The sequence below is a fragment of the Cryptotermes secundus genome, unplaced genomic scaffold, assembly GCF_002891405.2.
Source record: "Cryptotermes secundus unplaced genomic scaffold, Csec_1.0 scaffold931, whole genome shotgun sequence".
NCBI lineage: Eukaryota > Metazoa > Arthropoda > Insecta > Blattodea > Kalotermitidae > Cryptotermes > Cryptotermes secundus.
This window is the reverse complement of record NW_019732382.1, coordinates 1,261,560-1,280,523: the sequence shown is the minus strand read 5'-3', so window position 1 is coordinate 1,280,523 and position 18,964 is coordinate 1,261,560. Positions and strand designations below refer to the sequence as shown.

General features: G+C 38.6%; 2 protein-coding genes across 3 annotated transcripts in view; one reads left to right on the top strand and one right to left on the bottom strand.

Annotated features, from left to right (window-relative positions):
• The window catches only part of LOC111867674 (voltage-dependent anion-selective channel), an 11,490-nt gene extending 6,747 nt beyond the window's left edge, over nucleotides 1-4,743 (bottom strand). The window contains exons 1-2 of the mRNA XM_023857716.2: nucleotides 4,635-4,743; nucleotides 2,876-3,077 (exon numbers count right to left, since the gene is read on the bottom strand). Coding sequence (XP_023713484.1) covers nucleotides 2,876-3,074 — 199 coding nt within the window. The 5' untranslated portion in view covers nucleotides 3,075-3,077; nucleotides 4,635-4,743. The remainder of the gene's footprint in view (nucleotides 1-2,875; nucleotides 3,078-4,634) is intronic.
• Nucleotides 4,744-8,290: 3,547 nt separating this feature from the next.
• The window catches only part of LOC111867677 (SET domain-containing protein SmydA-8), a 17,896-nt gene continuing 7,222 nt past the window's right edge, over nucleotides 8,291-18,964 (top strand). Inside the window, exons 1-4 of one of the 2 annotated variants that reach the window (XM_033752755.1) lie at nucleotides 8,291-8,458; nucleotides 11,497-11,678; nucleotides 13,262-13,711; nucleotides 16,169-16,339. In XM_033752755.1, the coding sequence (XP_033608646.1) occupies nucleotides 8,441-8,458; nucleotides 11,497-11,678; nucleotides 13,262-13,711; nucleotides 16,169-16,339 (821 nt within the window). In that variant the 5' untranslated portion in view covers nucleotides 8,291-8,440. The remainder of the gene's footprint in view (nucleotides 8,459-11,496; nucleotides 11,679-13,261; nucleotides 13,712-16,168; nucleotides 16,340-18,964) is intronic. The other variant, XM_023857725.2, reaches the window with a different exon arrangement.

Here is an 18,964-nt window from a genome sequence, read left to right as displayed (position 1 = left end):
TATTTATAAGTCCTCAAGATGATATTAAATTTTGGCCATGCCATCACTATTTCTCCAGTTTACTGATTGTAGTCCTTACACCTAAGCACACTTCAGAACCATCTGGACACTATTACTGGAAACTTACTTGGGAAATTATAATCCATGATGCTATTAATTACAAGTCCTCTGGATGTTATTAACATATTTTGTATATGTAGTCGCTAGTATTCCTATTTATTTCTTTGCTCCTGACATCGAACACCACAACGCAGAACTGTTTTGGCTGTATGCGTGCTACTGACAACTAGCATAATTACTGGAAACATTAAAATGCAGGCTAAAAGTCTGTAATTGTATTCTTGGGATACTCAGAAATATCTTCAAAAAGTTAAAACAAATACTACCAATGCCTGTACACATGGAGCCCTGGGAATGTATTCCCCAACAATTTTTATGAACAAGAAACCACTACCTAAAACACACACAAAACAGACAAAACTGCTGCTCCTTTCCTTCCAAATGATAATGGAAGCAACTCTTGATGCTTTCTATGTATGAAAATATGAAGTGAAGCTAACCCAACGTAACCAAAGCAAATTATAAACATTTTACTGCATCCATGATATGTATACAGTTGCCGTCTTGTAGTGCACTCAATTTCACCTGTTACTTCCCGACATGTTTCGGCAACATACTGCCATCATCAGGTGCCCCAACTACGCTAATCTATTTCACTGCTTGCCTTTATAAAATTATTTAAAAAGTATTTAAAAAGTGCGTATTTGTCAACTATAATGAATCTACACACACTAAAACTTGTTAAGATTATTCATCTTGTGTGTCTTAGCTGCAGCTAAGAAAGGAACACACATCACAAGACACGGTTTACACAGAATATATGAAAGACGACCCCATAGTGGAAGAACCACACAAGAGTTTTAATTGTGACACATAAGATGAATAATCTTAACAAGTTTTAGTGTGTGTAGATTCATTATAGTTGACAAATACGCACTTTTTAAATAATTTTATAAAGGCAAGCAATGAAATAGATTAGCGTAGTTGTGGCACCTGATGATGGCACTATGTTGCCGAAACATGTCGTGAAGTAACAGGTGAAATTGAGTGCACTACAAGATGGCAACTGTATACATATCTTGGATGAAAATCAGTGCAAAGGGACGCTAAAATACAGCATTATTTTACTGCATGCTGACATCACTTAAGAAGAAGGCTACATATTCATAATTTTCCTCGATTATCATAAGTTATGCACAAAGAATAAATGTTTAGTAGAGTCTTGGACAGCCTTGTCTAGCTCAGATTGCAAAGTCCTGGAATCACAGAAATGTCGCGAAGGCATCCATTACTAAGCAAAGGCTCATTAGAACACATTTCCACAGCAAAAAAATATGCGCACAACAGTTGGAAGCAGCATTTTCTAATCAGTCGGCAATGGTCCAATATGAAGCAACATGCCAGAGCCCGCAGCTGAGGGCCACCAGCATTGGAACAGACTAGGAGTCCCCATTATTGTAAACAAGAGTAATATAACAGGTTGTGCCACAATAGTAAATACCCGTAAACAATGTAATTATTTGTAAATAAGAGTATTCAGTGACCAATAAATCCGATTATTAGCCTGAACCCCATGTACAGTCGCGACCACATGACAACTGGTGTCAGAAGTGGGAACACTCTTGCTTGGTTACTTGCTGGAATCACAGAACACCAACAAGGCTGCCAAAAGCTGACTGCCAGAACACACTGGAAGGAGCTGTAAGAGAGCTGACTATGACAGGACACATTTTTTTATTGCTAGTGGGGTGGGACTAAGTCCCTTGTACTGCGGCCACTTCTGGCCTACTGTACCAGCCCCAGATGATAGGTGAGGGTGATTGTGGAGCAATTGGTGGAATGAAGATTGGCAGGGGAAACCGAAGTACTTGGAGAAAACCTGCCCCAGTGCCACTTTGTCCACCACAAATCCCACTTGACCAGACCCGGCTGCCGCGGTGGGAAGCCAGCGACTAACCGCTTGCGCTATGGTGAGGCCCATGACAAGTCACATTAGGGAGAATCTGTAATCTTGACAAGGAACCAAGCATAAGTGATATCACAGATTGTGAAACTGTACTGAATACTTGTAAGCCATGTAATTATTTGTATGTTAAACGATTCAGTGTCCAATAAATCCAAACCCTCTGTATAGTCACTATCACATGAGAGTATTTCCAATTTTCAAGCGTACCTTCCTATAAAAGTCGTACTAATCCACCACAGTACGAGTATGTCGAGGTCCTTCATGTCACTGGTGTGGAATAGTTTTTCAGTCCAGAAGTAAATGAATACAACTTCTGACAGCAGACTGCTGAAACTAGGTACTTTTCTTTACAATCTGACAAATAATATAACTGTTCTATGATTCCCTTCCCCCCCCCCCAAAGTTTCAACAATTCTGGAGGAAACTGCAACTCCCTGCTCACCAGTTTCATGACTTCTTTGAAAACTGGAGATCTCTACTTTGTATCATGCACTCCCAGTTCTTCGATGCAACTTATAAGTCGTCAGTCTCCAATTTGGAGCTTAAATAGATTGTGGAGACTCAGTATCCCTGCCTGAAAAGTGACCATCTGTATTACAACATTCTAACCCTAAAAACTGATGCTCATAATGCCACTAATAGTACACTATATATCAAATATAACAAATGATACCCAACATCAATCTAACAACATAAATGCATTAAAATAAACACAAAATTAAAGTCAGAGAATGAAACAACATGTAATAGGCAAATTATAAGTCACTGGAACTGGATGTATATTTAACTTCACAATCCTATAAGCAACCCTTGTGTTAGGCACAGAAATAAAAATTCACTGTAACATACCATAATCAGGTACTTTGTATTTGGTCTCCAGTGACCCAAAAACCTTTCCTGTATCTTGGTTTGAAGAACCGCCTGATGAAAACTCAACACCAGAACTAGTTTTTGTCTTGCAATCCAATTTCAGAAGTCCAAAATGATAACCTTTGTTGAAAACATCACGGGCATTTTTGCCCAAGTCACTGTACGGTGGTGGTGACATTATCTGAAAAATGAAAGTGTATTTCAGAACAAAACGTGTACATAGAGTTAAAACAAAAAATGTAGTATTCAAATAATTGTTCTTATTACTTTGATACATACCACAATACTGTATTCTGCAAAATTACACATTTTAATTTAAATCCAAATGTTTTCATTCTTTTTTCTAAATGCACAATGCATCAACTTACTTACAGCCTTATAAATATTGTGTGCAGTTAAATAGACTGCAAAACAAACTATGGCATAGTTGTCTTTGATCTTCATAGTTCTATGGGAAAACCTTGCTCCCCCCCCCTCCCCTTCTGATTTACAAACTTTAGTAACACCTAACTTCAATCTTTTGAAATGACCAACATGCTTAAATCCCAGGTTCATAACCTTTAATGACATGCCATTCTGCTGCATTAAAAAAAACAACAACAGATTGTGGAATCAAAAAGTAAGAACATTTATGTTGGATTTGAAGTTCCTGCAGTGGTGGTTATTAAATAGTTCTATCTTCTAGATATAACATCATGCTGTCTGGTGAAAGTAAACTGACATTTCGGAGCAAAACGTCACCTCCATATTCAGAACCGAAGAATTAGCTTGCTATCTGCTTCATGCTGGTTTCTTACTTGGTTTATTCTTCAACCCTGAAGATGTAGGGTTCACATTCTTCCAAAATGTTGATCAACTTTCAGCAGACTACATGGCATTATGTCCCAGTAGACAACAGCTCTTTAATAAGATGAACTAACTGTAAAAGTTATTTAATTTACATCATCTGTTAAGTCACTAAAATATGCAGGGTTATCACTATGAATACAGGAACATAAAAATACAAATTCTATCCACAAAGAAAGCAGATGACTACCTGGAATACCATCCCCAAAACATGACTATTCTAGCTCCCAAGAATATACAAATTTTAGCCATAATGCCAAGTTTCTTTTTTTGCATCTTGTGCAGAATGCTGTCCTTGGGCACATGTCCACCCTATTTAAATCTCGGCTATTTATACACCACAATTATAAAATAATGGTTGGTAAAATGCTCAATAACCATGGCTACTTTTCATATTACCAAATGCTGCACAAATACCCAAGAATACATATCAGAGACTTGAACGAGGGCATAATTTTGAAATAAAAAGTATGCATAAGCTTGAATAAATGTGCTATCATAGTCTGTTTTCGGGGACATGTACGCTAAAATCTTTACTGTGTTCCAACAGCTTAGTATGCAATTCTAGTTAATATACAGAAAGTGATGAATCGTTGCACATTTCTGATGAAACATATTTCATATAACACTGTGTGAATTTTATCTTTAACCTTCAGAGTATGTTTTACCGCTCAAAAACCGAAAGTTACAACATACGCAAGGCATAGAGAACATAAATGTATTAACCTGCCTTACTATGGCACTTCTGCAGTACCGTCGCCGGCACGCACCTAGGGAGCCAGTACGGAAATATGCATCACTTGGCAAAAGAGTCACAGTGAAACTTATAGGTTCCTATGCCATTTTTCATACACGGAAAAGCACACATAAAAGTAATGAAGCTGTTACTTACTAAATATTTATTAAATATAAGCTGCTCAATTAGAATTCACAATTTCTACAATCTTACACCACCACGACGATGCGTAGAGAGACTTCACGCCTGCGCAGGAGAATTTCGTTAAAGATGTGGGATCGAGATTACTTATAAATTCCTTTCATAAACCTCTTTTAAAACCAGTAACCTTATGGATAATACTTGTAAAATAAGTGATACTAAAAATCTTTAATATTTCAGAATTTATAACAGCCGAAACCAATTTGCATAAGTCCCTCTCAAACCCAAATTGTTACTGTAGGTGATTGGGTGGGGGATAGGGATACGACCCCCTGGATTTCTTCACGTCGTCTGTCATCGTACGGTCAATATACTACTCCGCGGGAAATTGAAATTTACTACGAAATTTGAAAGACTGTTCGTTGAGGAAAATCGTGGATTTTACGAAACAAAGGAGAACGCCTTGTGTGCTGATGTCTGTCCATCTATCTGTGACTTATTATCAGTACCTAAACAACTGGACAATTTTTCTTTTAAATCGATATGAGAGACTCTCCCTAATCATTACAAGGAAATTCCAACTTCTGGATAAAATCGCAATAAAATGACAGACGCTTTAAGTGAAGACCTAGAAGTGTTTCTAACCACGCACTGCACCCACTCCTCTTGTAATATATATGAGCAGAATCATGAATTAAGAATTATTTTTATAAGAAGTTTATTTTTAGTGAGGGGGACTACTTTACTATAAATGGTTTAACCCAAAACAAATTATTATTTGTGATTAAATCATGTATCGTCATGTAATCCGAGAAATTTTTATGCCTTTGTTTCTCACATCCATTACCTACGTTGTTATGATGTCTGGCTAACTTCAATAAGAAAATAAGCAATGTATGGGTTAATTGTTGCACTAGTAGCAGAAAATGACAGTCACTTATAAGCTATTCAGTGAGACGGAAGTAACACAGTAAAAAAGTAAAAAAGTGAAGCTATCCCTGTAAGAGGCCGTGAAGGACCATGGGGTTTTGAAACGTTGAGGGTCCCACGTTATCTAGACAGTCGGCTGAAAGATGGCGGTAAGGTTGTCAGCCTTACGCACCGGCCGCGCTTTACTCCTCAGGAAAATTATTTAATTAATTGCTGGTACTCATTTCTGTTAGAGGCTGAGTCGACACCAGGGCCATAGTGTGGCCAGAAGGATTAGGTCAATTGAAAAAAATCCAATGACCTCATCGAGGTCATTGGAACCCGCGACCTTCCGGAGAACTTATTTTAACACATGAAAGAACAAGTCTGAAGCAAAATGTATTGGCCTATTAAGATCGGTCGGTCGGTTAAATTGGTTCTGGGCTTCGCCAGCACAGTTATTCTTGGTTTCAGTCTCCTTGAAATCCATGAATAAGATTTTTGTTCCCTCCTATACTTGTACATGTTTCGAAATGGGGCTTCTCCTACGAGAGAGAGGTCGGTCTTTCTACATGTGACGGTAATGTAACTGGACAAGTTACAATTATTAACAGATATCAGTTATTTGAAAACGTATCTTACGTCAAATGACTTTATGTAAAACTCATAACGATACTCTGGTACTTAGAAACAATATAATTTCTTCTTCTTTTTTTTCAGAAAGAACGTTTTCGTAACACATTTTCTTTGCTTTCTTTTCCCAAATGAAGATTTGCATTATGATTCAATAATTATGTGTACGTATAATTTATTATGTCTCCAGGCAAGATCTGTGTCGGAGCGTTATGTAATTAAATTGAAATATATTAAAATATCCTGTGGTTCTGTTATAAAATTCAGAATCACGAATTTGGGGAAGAAAGAATAAATGTAGTATTACTCTCACTTATCTGAAATTCATATGAGGTTTTATGAGGCCCTTAAATATTTGAAATTCAACATGGAAAGCACAGCTGTAAATATAACTGTACAGAACAGGTACTAATAATGGGAGCCAATATATTACCCAAATCAAACAGAGAAATGAAACCCGAAAGCGAGAAATGAAAACCAGCATTAAGGCTAAGCTGAAGCTCTGAATATGTACATGAACCTGCTTTCTAACCAGTTAAATTAAACCTATCCCTCATTAACTGTTTTGTTGATAGTGACGGCAGTGATGTCTGCAGGTGTTGCCGTTGGTGTGGCGTACGTCGCTTTCCGTCACCGTAAACCAGCTTTCCGAGAGGCCGCAACCTCGGCTTCCTCGGGAACCGTGAAACTTTTTTCTCTCAGTGGAAGCTGGAAAATGGGTAGAAAACGAAGTTTCTGAATTAATATTAATCTTGAAAGCCACATTAAATTATAAATATGTAACTAATAAAAAGTACGTAATAGATATTATTAAAGTTCAGTAGTAATTATTTTAGGAAACTGTTAAATTACGTTTGAGGTCATTTTTACAGACTGAGCGACCTTAAAGTATTTTTTACGCCGAGAGAGCCCAAGACTAAGAATCTGGGAACAACTGCTCCAGATTTTTTTTATTGCTAGTGGGGTGGGACTAAGTCCCTTCTACTGCAGCCACTTCTGGCCTATTGTACCAGCCCCAGATGATAGGTGAGGGTGATTGCGGAGCAATTGGTGGAATGAAGATTGGCAGGGGAAACCGGAGTACTCTGAGAAAACCTGTCCCAGCGTCACTTTGTCCACCACAAATCCCACTTGACCAAACCAGCTCTCGAACGCGGGCCGCCACGGTGGGAAGCCCGCGACTAACCGCTTGAGCTATGGCGCAGCCGTAATGCTCTAGATAGTCAGGACTCCAATTAAATTACATAATTGCATGATGCAGCCTTCACCCGAAGCACGAGAAGTCATACAATGACGTTCGAATAAAATCTCGCTTAAAACAGAGAGGAATATTTTTGTTCTACGTGGGCACTCTGAGAGGCTTTAGACCCCACCTCCCAACCTCCGATAGCCTATATAAATTTACAGTTAATTTTTGGCCCAGTTGGATTCTATGTCTCGGTAAATTTGAAGTTATGTGTCTGTAGAAGGAGAGGTATATAACAGTGGCCGCGCGATCTGAGACATTAACTGCTTTCGCCCGCTCGAACACTGGAGTCGTGGGTTCAAATCCCACTCGAGACATAGATATCTCTGTGCGTTTATTCTGTATTTGTGTTGTTCTCTGTATAGGTAGCTGCCTTGCGACGGACTGATCCCCCGGCCAAGGAGGCCTAGCGACCGTGTATAGGATTAAGAAACCGAAAAATTGGCCAAGGTCCAAAGGACTGTAGAGCTATGTATAGAGAGAGAGAACACAAGGAGAGTTTATACTGGCATATAAGTGGCGTAGAAATAGGTTTATGGGCATTGAGAGAAGCCAGACTTTGATGCAGGCGAAGAACGTGTGTTATGTATACGAAGAGCACGCCAAATGTATATTTTCTATTTAATATTTAATTGCCACTAAACAACAATAATCGTCCATAAATCTACAAAAGTTCCTCATATAAGTAACGCGAGAACAGATACTGTTCCATTAGATTGCCTGCTTTAAGATTTAACTAACGTAATTTTCTTCCCTACACAAACACTTAACTTCACACAAGTTTGATCTGATTGTACACGGATACAAAGCTGTGACCAAAATAAAACTGACATGTGGACGTTCACGAAACTTCCATGCAGTTCGAGACACAAATTTAAATTTAGTTCGCTGGGCAACTTCCACTAGAATGTAATTTGCATCAGGATGATATAAACGCAGTTCATTTCCAGACGTATCAGCATTTAGAACTGACAGCGTGGCCCGTTTGGATTAACATATACAATTCAAATAAACCCTGAGAAAACACACAAGAATGACTCTTCCTCATCTGGTGAGTTCATATACATGCAACTAACTCTGACTTCTTCCACGCTAACACCACCGTGGGGCTATTTAGCACACGAAACTGTCTGGTGCAAATTATTTCGTGAAAGTGTCCTACACAGTTATATAACAAGAATTGTGCTTAACGGGTAGGAGATTATTAGCAAAACGGGAAAATTTCAAACAATTCTACATCTGCATATTATATATTTTTAGCATAAAGAAAGCTAAAAATATGTTTTACCATTCGATTATTACAAAGCACAGTTAAATAAATAGGAGAATATTTGATGTTAATAATGAGAATTATTCTCTAATTCAAGCCGAAAAAATCCAGTAGTTCATCTGCCAACGTTTATTTTAGTCTTACCCTGGCCGTCTTTAAGTAACAACCACTCTATATAAATAGCAATATATACATAAATTTCTTGACAACAACTTGATCTACGTTAAGAGTATATTTCATAAATTCTTCGCCATAATTTGAATTTCGCTGAGTTCCATAAAATTTTATGGAATATAGTTCCTCTGCAGTCTTCGAGGCTGGTAGAAAAAGAGATACATATTAAAATAAAAACACAATTATTACCTCACAAAACAAATGTTTGAAATATTGTACTTGATTAAAATAATAACAGAAAAGAATTCACCCAAATATTCGAATCGAGTTCTAGCCCAGGTTTCACAGATATTTGGAGGGTTAGGGTTTTGTTTAATACACGTAAATTTTCCAAAGAGACTCGATTTATATTTTAATATGCTTTCCAAATATACAATTTAATCACACTGATAAAAACAGAGGGCCCCATATTGAATACTGTAGAACATTGACAGAATACAGACGACTCTAACTGTTTGAATGTTCGTAAGCATGTTAATCATATGTAGCGATTCCAGATCTCCCATAATAGATTTCGTAGAGACGCAGGATTTCCGTCGTCAAAATAAATTAAGCACCAATTTGCGAAATATTGATTTTTGGAATAACTGAGGATGCTATATTATGTTTCTCAATACGAAATTCGAGAACAATGACTGTAGTCGTTCCGTGTGAGCGCGCTTGAAGCTGGGCCAAGTGTAGGAACACAAATGGAAAGTATTCAACATGTCAACGACACAACAGTTTGGCGTCCTTCCTCCTCAGGTTGTCAACACTCCAGTGCGGTGATTCTAAGTTCGAGCAAACTGTTGATTTAATCTGGTATAAGAAGTTCCATAGAAATACTCTAAATCCTTGATTAGATTTGTGCTCATTTAAACCGCTTCAAACCGTAATCAATACGTTCATGATCTGAGTTCATTGTTTGAAAACTCAGGTAACATGTGACCAGTGAAAAGTGACACAAATACAAACATATGAATTCAGAAAATATAAAACATCCTTGTCGTGTTCAGTTACTATACCGATTAACGAGTGCAGAACTGAAAAATCAAACATCCACATTCAATTGAAACGGATTCGAATAAAGAAATTTTAAAATAAACCCATACTGCAAATTAAGCTGACAACAAAGTGAAGAACGGTGGCCATAATTTCTAGTTTTTTAAATAGGAGTGAATGACGCTGTAATTTGTAAGATTAATTTAATGTTGTGTGATCTCTTCATTGGCACATAATGTAAGTATCCAGTATGCAGCAATTCTCAACCATATTACGTCCATGATTAACAAATAAATATGCAAACAATTTGCTACAAACAAGAAGCTGATATTTTAGGTAAGAGTGGATAGGCTTGCAGTTTGCAGGGCCACATTCCACGTCCCTTCTTTAAATTTAGCACTACAGAAAATTAATTTCAAGAATCTCAGTTTTCTCTCGATCAACATTTTCACATTCAAGTGGCTCTGTCTTTCCTGACAGGTTAATTTAATTTCTGATTGGGGTTTAGCAGCCCCACGACAACTAAATATTACTTAAGTTTATTTTCTAACTGAACTTGAGCCGATCACAAATTATTTAGTGGTTACGCAATTATGTATATCTGATGTTACGTTTAATGTGAGGTGAATAAGAAGAAACGGAGACCCGATACGGCGTATTTCTGACGGCTGTCAGGAACCTCATATTTATATCCTGAAACCAACAAACTTATTTTTAAGAAATGAAATTCTCAATATGTGAGCAGCAGTGGTCTTTGGAGTAAGCAGAAGTCGAATACGTCTTAGATGCGGTGACAACAATTAATGCCAAGTGTTTTTCCCCTAGAGGTAAACTATCTCTAAGGCCGACAATGCATTGTCATCCAACGCCTAAATCTAAAACGATGGAAGCTCCTCTACACGCCTTACTTTATACGAGTACTGCATGGACACAGGAGTTACACTATCGCATATCACATATCTCAGATTAACATGTTTAGAATAAATTAGACACAAGAATTGTACACCAAAAGTTGCCAGGCTGATTTTATTTGATTTTTATTCCATAAGTATTTCGTATATAGATGTAAACAAATGTTTAATTATGTTCCATATAAGTTTATTTTCTCATTAGCACTCGTATGTATTTGCAGGTCCATTTTGTATTGTTATTTTATATATATTTATGCTGGTAATTAGACGTTCTCCGATAAAATATGAACTGAACAGGAGACACTGCATTGTTTCTATATGACTGTTAAAAATGATACTGGTATGCATATAATAAGCAGTAAACTGCTGAATTTTTTTTTATCTTCACTTCTACCCGGATATACAAATTTGCCACAATACCGAACAATCATGGATACAAAATTACAAAGAGTGGACTTGGAAATATTATTATCAGTGAAAAGAAATACACCATTCTGTTGCTAGTTTTACTAGCCCAAACTTGATAAAAATTCACGTAATATTTTCATTTCAGAAAGTAAAATAATTCTTTGTGGTAATGACTCGCACATAATGGAAATGATATTTTAATAACGCAATATAAGTGAGATTTCATTTCTGAATACAAGTACCCCCGTGGCATGTCAATAGTTTCCTTCTTGTTTCACACGACCTTGCTCAAGGCTTTCTGAGCAGTAAAATATAAATCATGCGATGATACTTTTTCACTTCTAGATACAGGACACCCCACTAAAGGCTGTCGAACTTTGTGCCTTGTGCAAGCAGCCCTCAAAGCATCGTTGCGGAGGTTGTGAAACAGTTACCTACTGTTCAGGGGAACACCAGAAGGAGCACTGGATTCAACATCGGGACACATGCAAGGCATACAAAATTCTTACGAACGATAAAATTGGAAGGTACAGTCACCTGAAAAAGAGAAGCAATGTTTTCGAGGAATAACTGAAATGATACATATGTAAATATATACACCAGGGCCCCCAGTTCCCACATTATTTCCTTGATTGCATTATATCAATATCAGCAGAACAGCGCTTTCAGATCAAAGATGAATTGAAACATTAACGCAAATGTTATGTATATTAAATTCTAATTCTAGAGAGAGTCTCTTCTACACTACGGGCTCAAATACAACTCATACTTACACTACTATGGTGAAAGGATAACGTTTACAAGTCTGTTCTCATAAACGATGGTTTAACTTCTCCATATTCAGGCAAAAATGTCGTTGTATTCCAGTACAATTCATAAACACTGTCTCAGTCAATAAGCAGACATTTTAAGAGATTCTGCAGGTAAAGTAATTATTCACAGCATATCAATAAAACAATTTTATACCCAAGACGTAACGATAAAACCTTAACTCCTGGCCGAAAGGCCAGGAAATGGCACGGAATTCTATAATATTGCAACCAGAGCCACACAAACGATAAGCAAGCAGGACAGCTACTAGAGTTTCTGATGTAAATTAATAGGCTAACACGTCACGCAAGACACAATTTTGAAACTTCGTACGATTGTAAGTTCTCAGGTGAAATGCAGATTTTTCGAAGTGTAAAACAAGAAAACGGCCATGACAATTCTGAAAGTTCTTTCTGAGCTATAAGTAAACCGTAGGATTTAATACGACACTAATGTAGTGTCGCAGTGTAGTATATAGCAGTCCTGCTTGTCACCATACTGAACTGTTATTCTCCTATAAATTTAATTAGTTTGTATTTCTTGCCATAAAATTCAGGTCTTATATTACTGCACTTTCGTCAATGGAAGAGTCCCCATGGTAGATCTATCCTTAGTGAAACTTCAAGAGTGCTGCCAACTTCACTCTTAGAGTAAACTAAAGTTTGATTACTTTTTACTTTTACTCTACATTAGTGTGTTCCAACACTAACACCTTACATCAGCCAATTTGAGATACTAATATTCACTCACATAGTTAAGAAATTCACCGCCTATAACGGGAACTGAAGGTCCGTTACCGTGATGGCCATAATAATACAGTAAACCTTCGTTATAACTGACTAATAGGGACGAAAGTATGTCCACTATAACCGAGTGAAGAGATATTCACCGAATTACACAATTGGATACATAGCAAATACATGTAAAAGTGAAAACACAATGTGATTACATAAAGGTTTTTATACCTGAGTTCTTATTATTTTAAATAATATTCTAACCATAAATCTTAGTGCCTTAACATCTCTAAAAATTCACAATTGTACTCAGCCGTATTTTATCACTTATATACGAAATTCATTATATCCGGGTCGGTTATAATAAGGGTAAAGAGTATAAATTATGGAGCTACTCATCATGCTATTTTCTCCAGCATCCTGTTACTACTTCTCTCTTTGATGCAAATACTCTCTTTTCAGTTACAACACTTCCATAACAACTAAACGGCTTCTCGAATGTTGGTAATCACAGACCTAAATGACCTATGAGTATTGCTATATTGAAGTGACACTATTTCCTACAGATACGGTGTGGCTATGCGAACTCTGGAACCAGGGGAGTGTATTTTGACGGAGTTTCCTGTGGTCATCGGCCCAAAACCTCACACCTATGTAATGTGCCTTGGGTGTTACGCCTCTATTGACGGCTCGACATTGTGCTCAAGTTGTGGATGGCCAGTTTGTGGACCGGGGTGCGAGGCAGCGCCGTGTCATGCAAACGCGGAGTGCCCAGTGTTCAAAAATGCAAGAGTTCGTTTCCAGTCGGTAGAAAACTGCATGGATGCATGCCCACAACTGAACTGCGTCACTCCTCTCAGACTGCTTCTCGCCAAGGAATCGAACCCGGAACGCTGGGAATCGGAAGTCAGAATTATGCAGAATCATAATGAGGAAAGACGAAAGACGCCTCTCTGGGAAAATAACCAGATCAACATCGTGGAATACCTGAGAGGTGCCTGCAAGCTGGCTGACAGGTACGATTAAGTTGTCATCTGCAACAGTAAAATGAGCGACAGTAACATTTTGTACACTTTTAATATGCTCTGTTTTATATAGACTGTATTGAATGCAGCAGTGAAATCGGGAATGAGTAAGAGAAAACAACCGCTTCGCTTTCGGCTTTCACAAAATTATAAACGGCAGTTCTTGTGTACCTAACTTCGCCGACAAATGGCCGTCGCACGGTCGCTTGCGGACTCAAGCCACGGATATTGCTTTGTTTGTCTTTTTTTTTGTTTTAGTTATTGTGTACAAGTAGCATTAAGACTCAGGATTAAGCGTCAGAGCTTATGATAATAATAGAAGTTTACAATCCCCGTCAAGTTGCAAGGTTGCACGTTAGCAAGCACCTGTTCTAGATTTGTCCGGCCTAAAGATTTATATATTTCAGCTGGTCATTCGAATACGTTTTCATTCACGTACATGGCGGAACATAATTTTATGTAAGTCTAACTGTTCTACTAGCGGGAATTGAAGAGATACTTTAATTGCATACGGAAGAAACTGATGTCTCTTGAAATTCTACATAGGATAAAATTTATTTTTGTATGAACATTTCACTTTCATAAGCATTAATCGTGTATATGCGCTGGATAACATAACGTTCATTCTCTGCAAGTCCTGCCTTCACCCTTATTCATATATTTCTTCATCCTCCTCCAAATTAATGTCGGCAACAATTTCGAAAGCGAAACATCGTGGATTAGACGTAGTCGTGGTTTATATTTCCGGAAATTACCCAATGTTCTTGACGACATTTTAATTTATGTCTCCCAACAAAGAAAACAGGAAGGCCAGTTCTTGCATAACTTAAAATTAAAGCAACTGTATGCAAAGAAGTGAGCTGTGTGATACAAAGTCTTTCTCATTTGAATGACAATCTCCAACTCACGTAGCGACTCCGTCGTCGCAAATGAGATTCTGCAGACACCCTCACGGCCATTATCTCTGCAGTGGACAAGTGTCACTACGAAGATTCCAGAAGACTTAGTTATTGGAGAGGGTGGGTTTTCCCATGCACTTAGACCAGTATTGGTCCATTGTGCTTCCCTCTATGATATTCTACCAGTCTCTATACCCTACCGATAATGGTGCGTACCATCAGTCCCGCCGAGCAAGCGAGTTCGGCCTCCACTTGCTTTGACGGTGTCTATAATGCTTCCCCCATCTATCAGAGGCCTTAGAGACTATTGTTGGGCGGGAAACGTCCTGGAATTTGGCTCAGTGATCTCCTTTGGAGATATGAGGTTCTTTTACGTGCCGTAAAGATACGACACGGGACCCACGGCTTAAAGTCCCTCCTGGAGGACTTGTTCCCTGAATTTTTCCGCCCTTAAAAATTCGACGACCTCCGCCGGGTATTTGAACCCGCGTACCACGAGTCATGAGGTGGGAACGTTACCTCTAGACTACGGAGGCCGCTTTCCAGAAGACTTAGTCACGGTGGTATTACAGCACACTGTGAGAATTGGCTTTTTTTTTTTGTGGAGGAGTTCAAGCCTTAACCTTCAGCACTAGAGGGATGTGACTGAAGTTACAGAATGGTCGCTTTACCCTCGGGGATACAGTCCTTCCATAGCCATTGGATTGGCGACAGGGTGGGCCCAAAGCCGGTCTGGAGTTTGTGGCGAAGAGAAAAGTATCCGTCTCCCAGCCGAGAATCGAACCCCTATTCTTCGGGTGTATCCATGGAGGTAAAAAGGTTATAGACTTATCTGGTTTGTATAAAATTCCATTATCACAGATTAATATAGTTCTACTCCAAATTTAGTTTTTGAAGTAGTTTCCAAAGGGAGTGTACCTTGAAATACTCCACAACTTCTTTCAATAACCTTCTCAGCTCTTCATCCGATACATTTCCCAGTTGTCTCTTAGAGTTGGCACACTGTCGTTAAACAAGCAAATAAAAAATCTTGCGTTGTTACTGGAATATCTGTTTTTATTTGTATTCGACAGATATTTCATTCGGATTGAACATGTTTTTTTTCTGTTTTGAACATATTATTAGCCGTTATCAAGTAAACCTATCATAAATGCAAGCAGGGAAATTACTTTAAATTAAATCAGGTTACTTCCTTCTCTGTCCTGCAGTTCACTGTTAAAGTTGAAATACAAAATAAAAGGGAACCTCTCTTTTCCATATTACGGTTAAATGTTCGACGTCAATATACCTCGCTATATAGTCACACAAAGTAAAACAAAAACGTCCTTCAGTGTTCAAAACCGAAATATCAGAAACACTAACAACAATGCTACCAGTCTACTCAGTCCACTTTACATGTATAAAACCCAGACCCACTTTAATGTTCTTCCATCTTAATTTTGGGCTTACAAGTGGTCGTTTCACAAGTTTTCCCCCAGGAAGTCATACTCGTACTGTGTCATGAAGTCATATGAAATCATCCTACGATAATCATTTTGGTGTGTTTCAGGTTTGACGAAGAGCTTATCCATACGGCTTGTGGCATTCTGGAAATAAACTGTTTTGAAGTTCATTGTTCAAATGGGTCCACGGTCCAGGGTTTATACCCTCAAACTGCCATCATGTCACATAGTTGTGTGCCCAACACCAGCCATTGTATCGTAACTTCAGAGGAGAACAGGTACCCCGTAACCGGAAACTGCTATACCTAAGTGTGTGTGACCTTACATTAATTATCTATTACATCTGAAATATACGGTGTATCCAGGATCCGTTAGGACTCATTTTTTTAAAATTTGCCCTGCAACGCCATCTGTTGGCGAGTTATGGCGTTAAGATTCTTTAAAGTTCAGCTGTGGCTGTATAATTCCAAAGCGCAAGAATCGCTGCATCATGTGTTCTGACCTTGAATGTAACAGTACTGTTCTGGTGCTCGTCGGAAAATGGCGGTTGAACAGATAGCCAACATCAAATTTTGTTTGAAGTTAGGCAAAACCGCCGGAGAAACGTACGAAATGATGAAAAGTGTGTACGGCAGTGATTGTTTGAGTCGCTCGAACATTTTTCTATGGTATGCTGTATTTCGTGACGGCAGGGAGGACATTGAAGACGCTCAACGTGCATCAAAGCCGAGAACAAGTCGCGCTGAAGAAAATGTGAAAAGAGTGACAGAAATCCTTGCATCAGACAGATGTGTTTCTGCAAGACTCACCGAGGAGCTTTTGGGAATACCAAATAGTACAGTGTATCAAATTTTGACCGAGGATTTGGGCAAACGGAAGGTGTGTGCGCGGTTTGTACCGCACGCGCTGTCAGGCGATGAAAAACCTACCAGAGTGGAACATTGCAAAGACATGTTACGGTCGGCCCAAAAGTGATACAAAATTTACAAAATCGATTGTTACTGGTGACGAGACATGGTGTTTTCAATATGAGCCTCTCTCAAAGCGGCAGAGTGCAGCGTGGTTGAGCCCAAAGAAGCCGAAACCAAAGAAAGTGCGCATGCAAAAGAATCGAGTAAAGACACTGCTAACCGTTTCCTTCGATTCGATTCCAAAGGAATCCTTCACAAGGAATTTCTGCCAGGAAGTGAAACAGTGAATTCTGATTATTATCTGTGAGTCCTCAATCGTTTTGGGGAGAGAATTCTTCGAATTGGACCTGAATATCGAGCAAGTTTCCTGTTCACTTCTCCACGACAATGACCCACCCCACAAATCAAAGATAGATCGTGCGCGATGTTTTGGCCAGAAAAGGGATCACAGTCCTAGATCATTCTCTGTATTCGCCAGATTTGGCTCCAGCAGATTTCTGGTTGTTCCCAAAAGTTAAGTTGGCAATGAAAGGAGACTGTTACGACACCATCCAGGATGTCCAAAGTGAATGTACCGCAGTTTTAAATGCGATTCCACAAAAGGAGTACGAGTACAGTGACTGTTTTTTAAAACTTTCCAATCGATTCCAGCTATGTATTGATTCAGAAGGAGACTATTTTGAATACAAACAGTGAAATTTTGAAAATAGTTCACGTATTCTATTTTTAATGAACACAGTCCTACGCTCTTCACCAGTATTATTTGGTTGATTTAATCAACGATGACGTGTGTAATATGTAGCACGCATAGAAAAGACGGAAATTGCAAACAGAAGTTTATTCCTAGAAAAAAGGGAAGATACTATTTATGAGACCTAGATATAATTGGGAGGAAAGCATTAAAAATGGATCTGAAATTAATAGGATATGAGATGTGCACTGGGCTAAACTATATGACTCAGGACGGGGATAGTGGCGGGTTTGTACTCATATCCATGCGGTAATGAACCATCGGATTACATAAGGGCGAGGAATTTCTCGGCTGCCTGAGCAAATATTAGGCCTCAGGGACACTGTTCCATGGAGTTAGCCGTGATCGGATAAACTATTAGTTTGAAGCTAACTCTCTGCCTCCCTTGTTACAATGCAGTAAATCGGACATTTAATGCTACCAGTACTGCTCTGGATTTATCCGGATAAATTTCACACTACATTTCATATTTGTATACATAAATTACTTTCATCTTATAACTGATCTTATTAAAATATGGAGCTCAACTATAAGTGCCGTCAAGGTGTCTTGGGATTTATTGGCAATGAGAAAATGTGACGTCATACGAAATGGTTTGCAAAGAGGTGTTAGCCATCTTACCAGCACGCTCCGAGGCATTCGTTTCCAACCATTTGCTGACCACAAGGCCAATTACTGTGGATATAAATACGGCCCAGTTCTGTATACACAGACATGCCACAGCAATAACGTCAACCTTATTTTTTAGTCTGATACTTCTCAGAGGGGCACGGCAATCTAGCGGTTCCAATAAGAGATAAGTAGTCAATGTTAAGGGTTCTACAAACCCCTAAAGCCCGTAAATCCGCAGACGTTCTCTCTGTTTGAGAAGTGTATCAAGTGCTACAGCTTCGTTTCTGTACGAGTTTTTTTCACGCAGGTTAGAACTGATGATTTAAAGTGCAAAAACAATAATACTGCCTATAGTTTTGCATGGTTCTGCGATTTGGTCTCCTACCTTAAGGGAAGAATATGGATTGACGATGTTTAATGACAGGGTGCTGAGCAGAATGTTGCGACCTAAGGAAGAAGTAGTTGGGGGTTGGAAAAATATGCCTAATGAGGAGCTTCACAATTCTTACTCTTCTGTAAGTATTAGTTAGTTAGTTAGTTAGTTAGTTAGAGAGGGTGGGTTTCCCCATGCACCGCGACCAGTTTGATCTATTGTGCTTCCCTCTATGATATTCTACCAGTCTCTATAC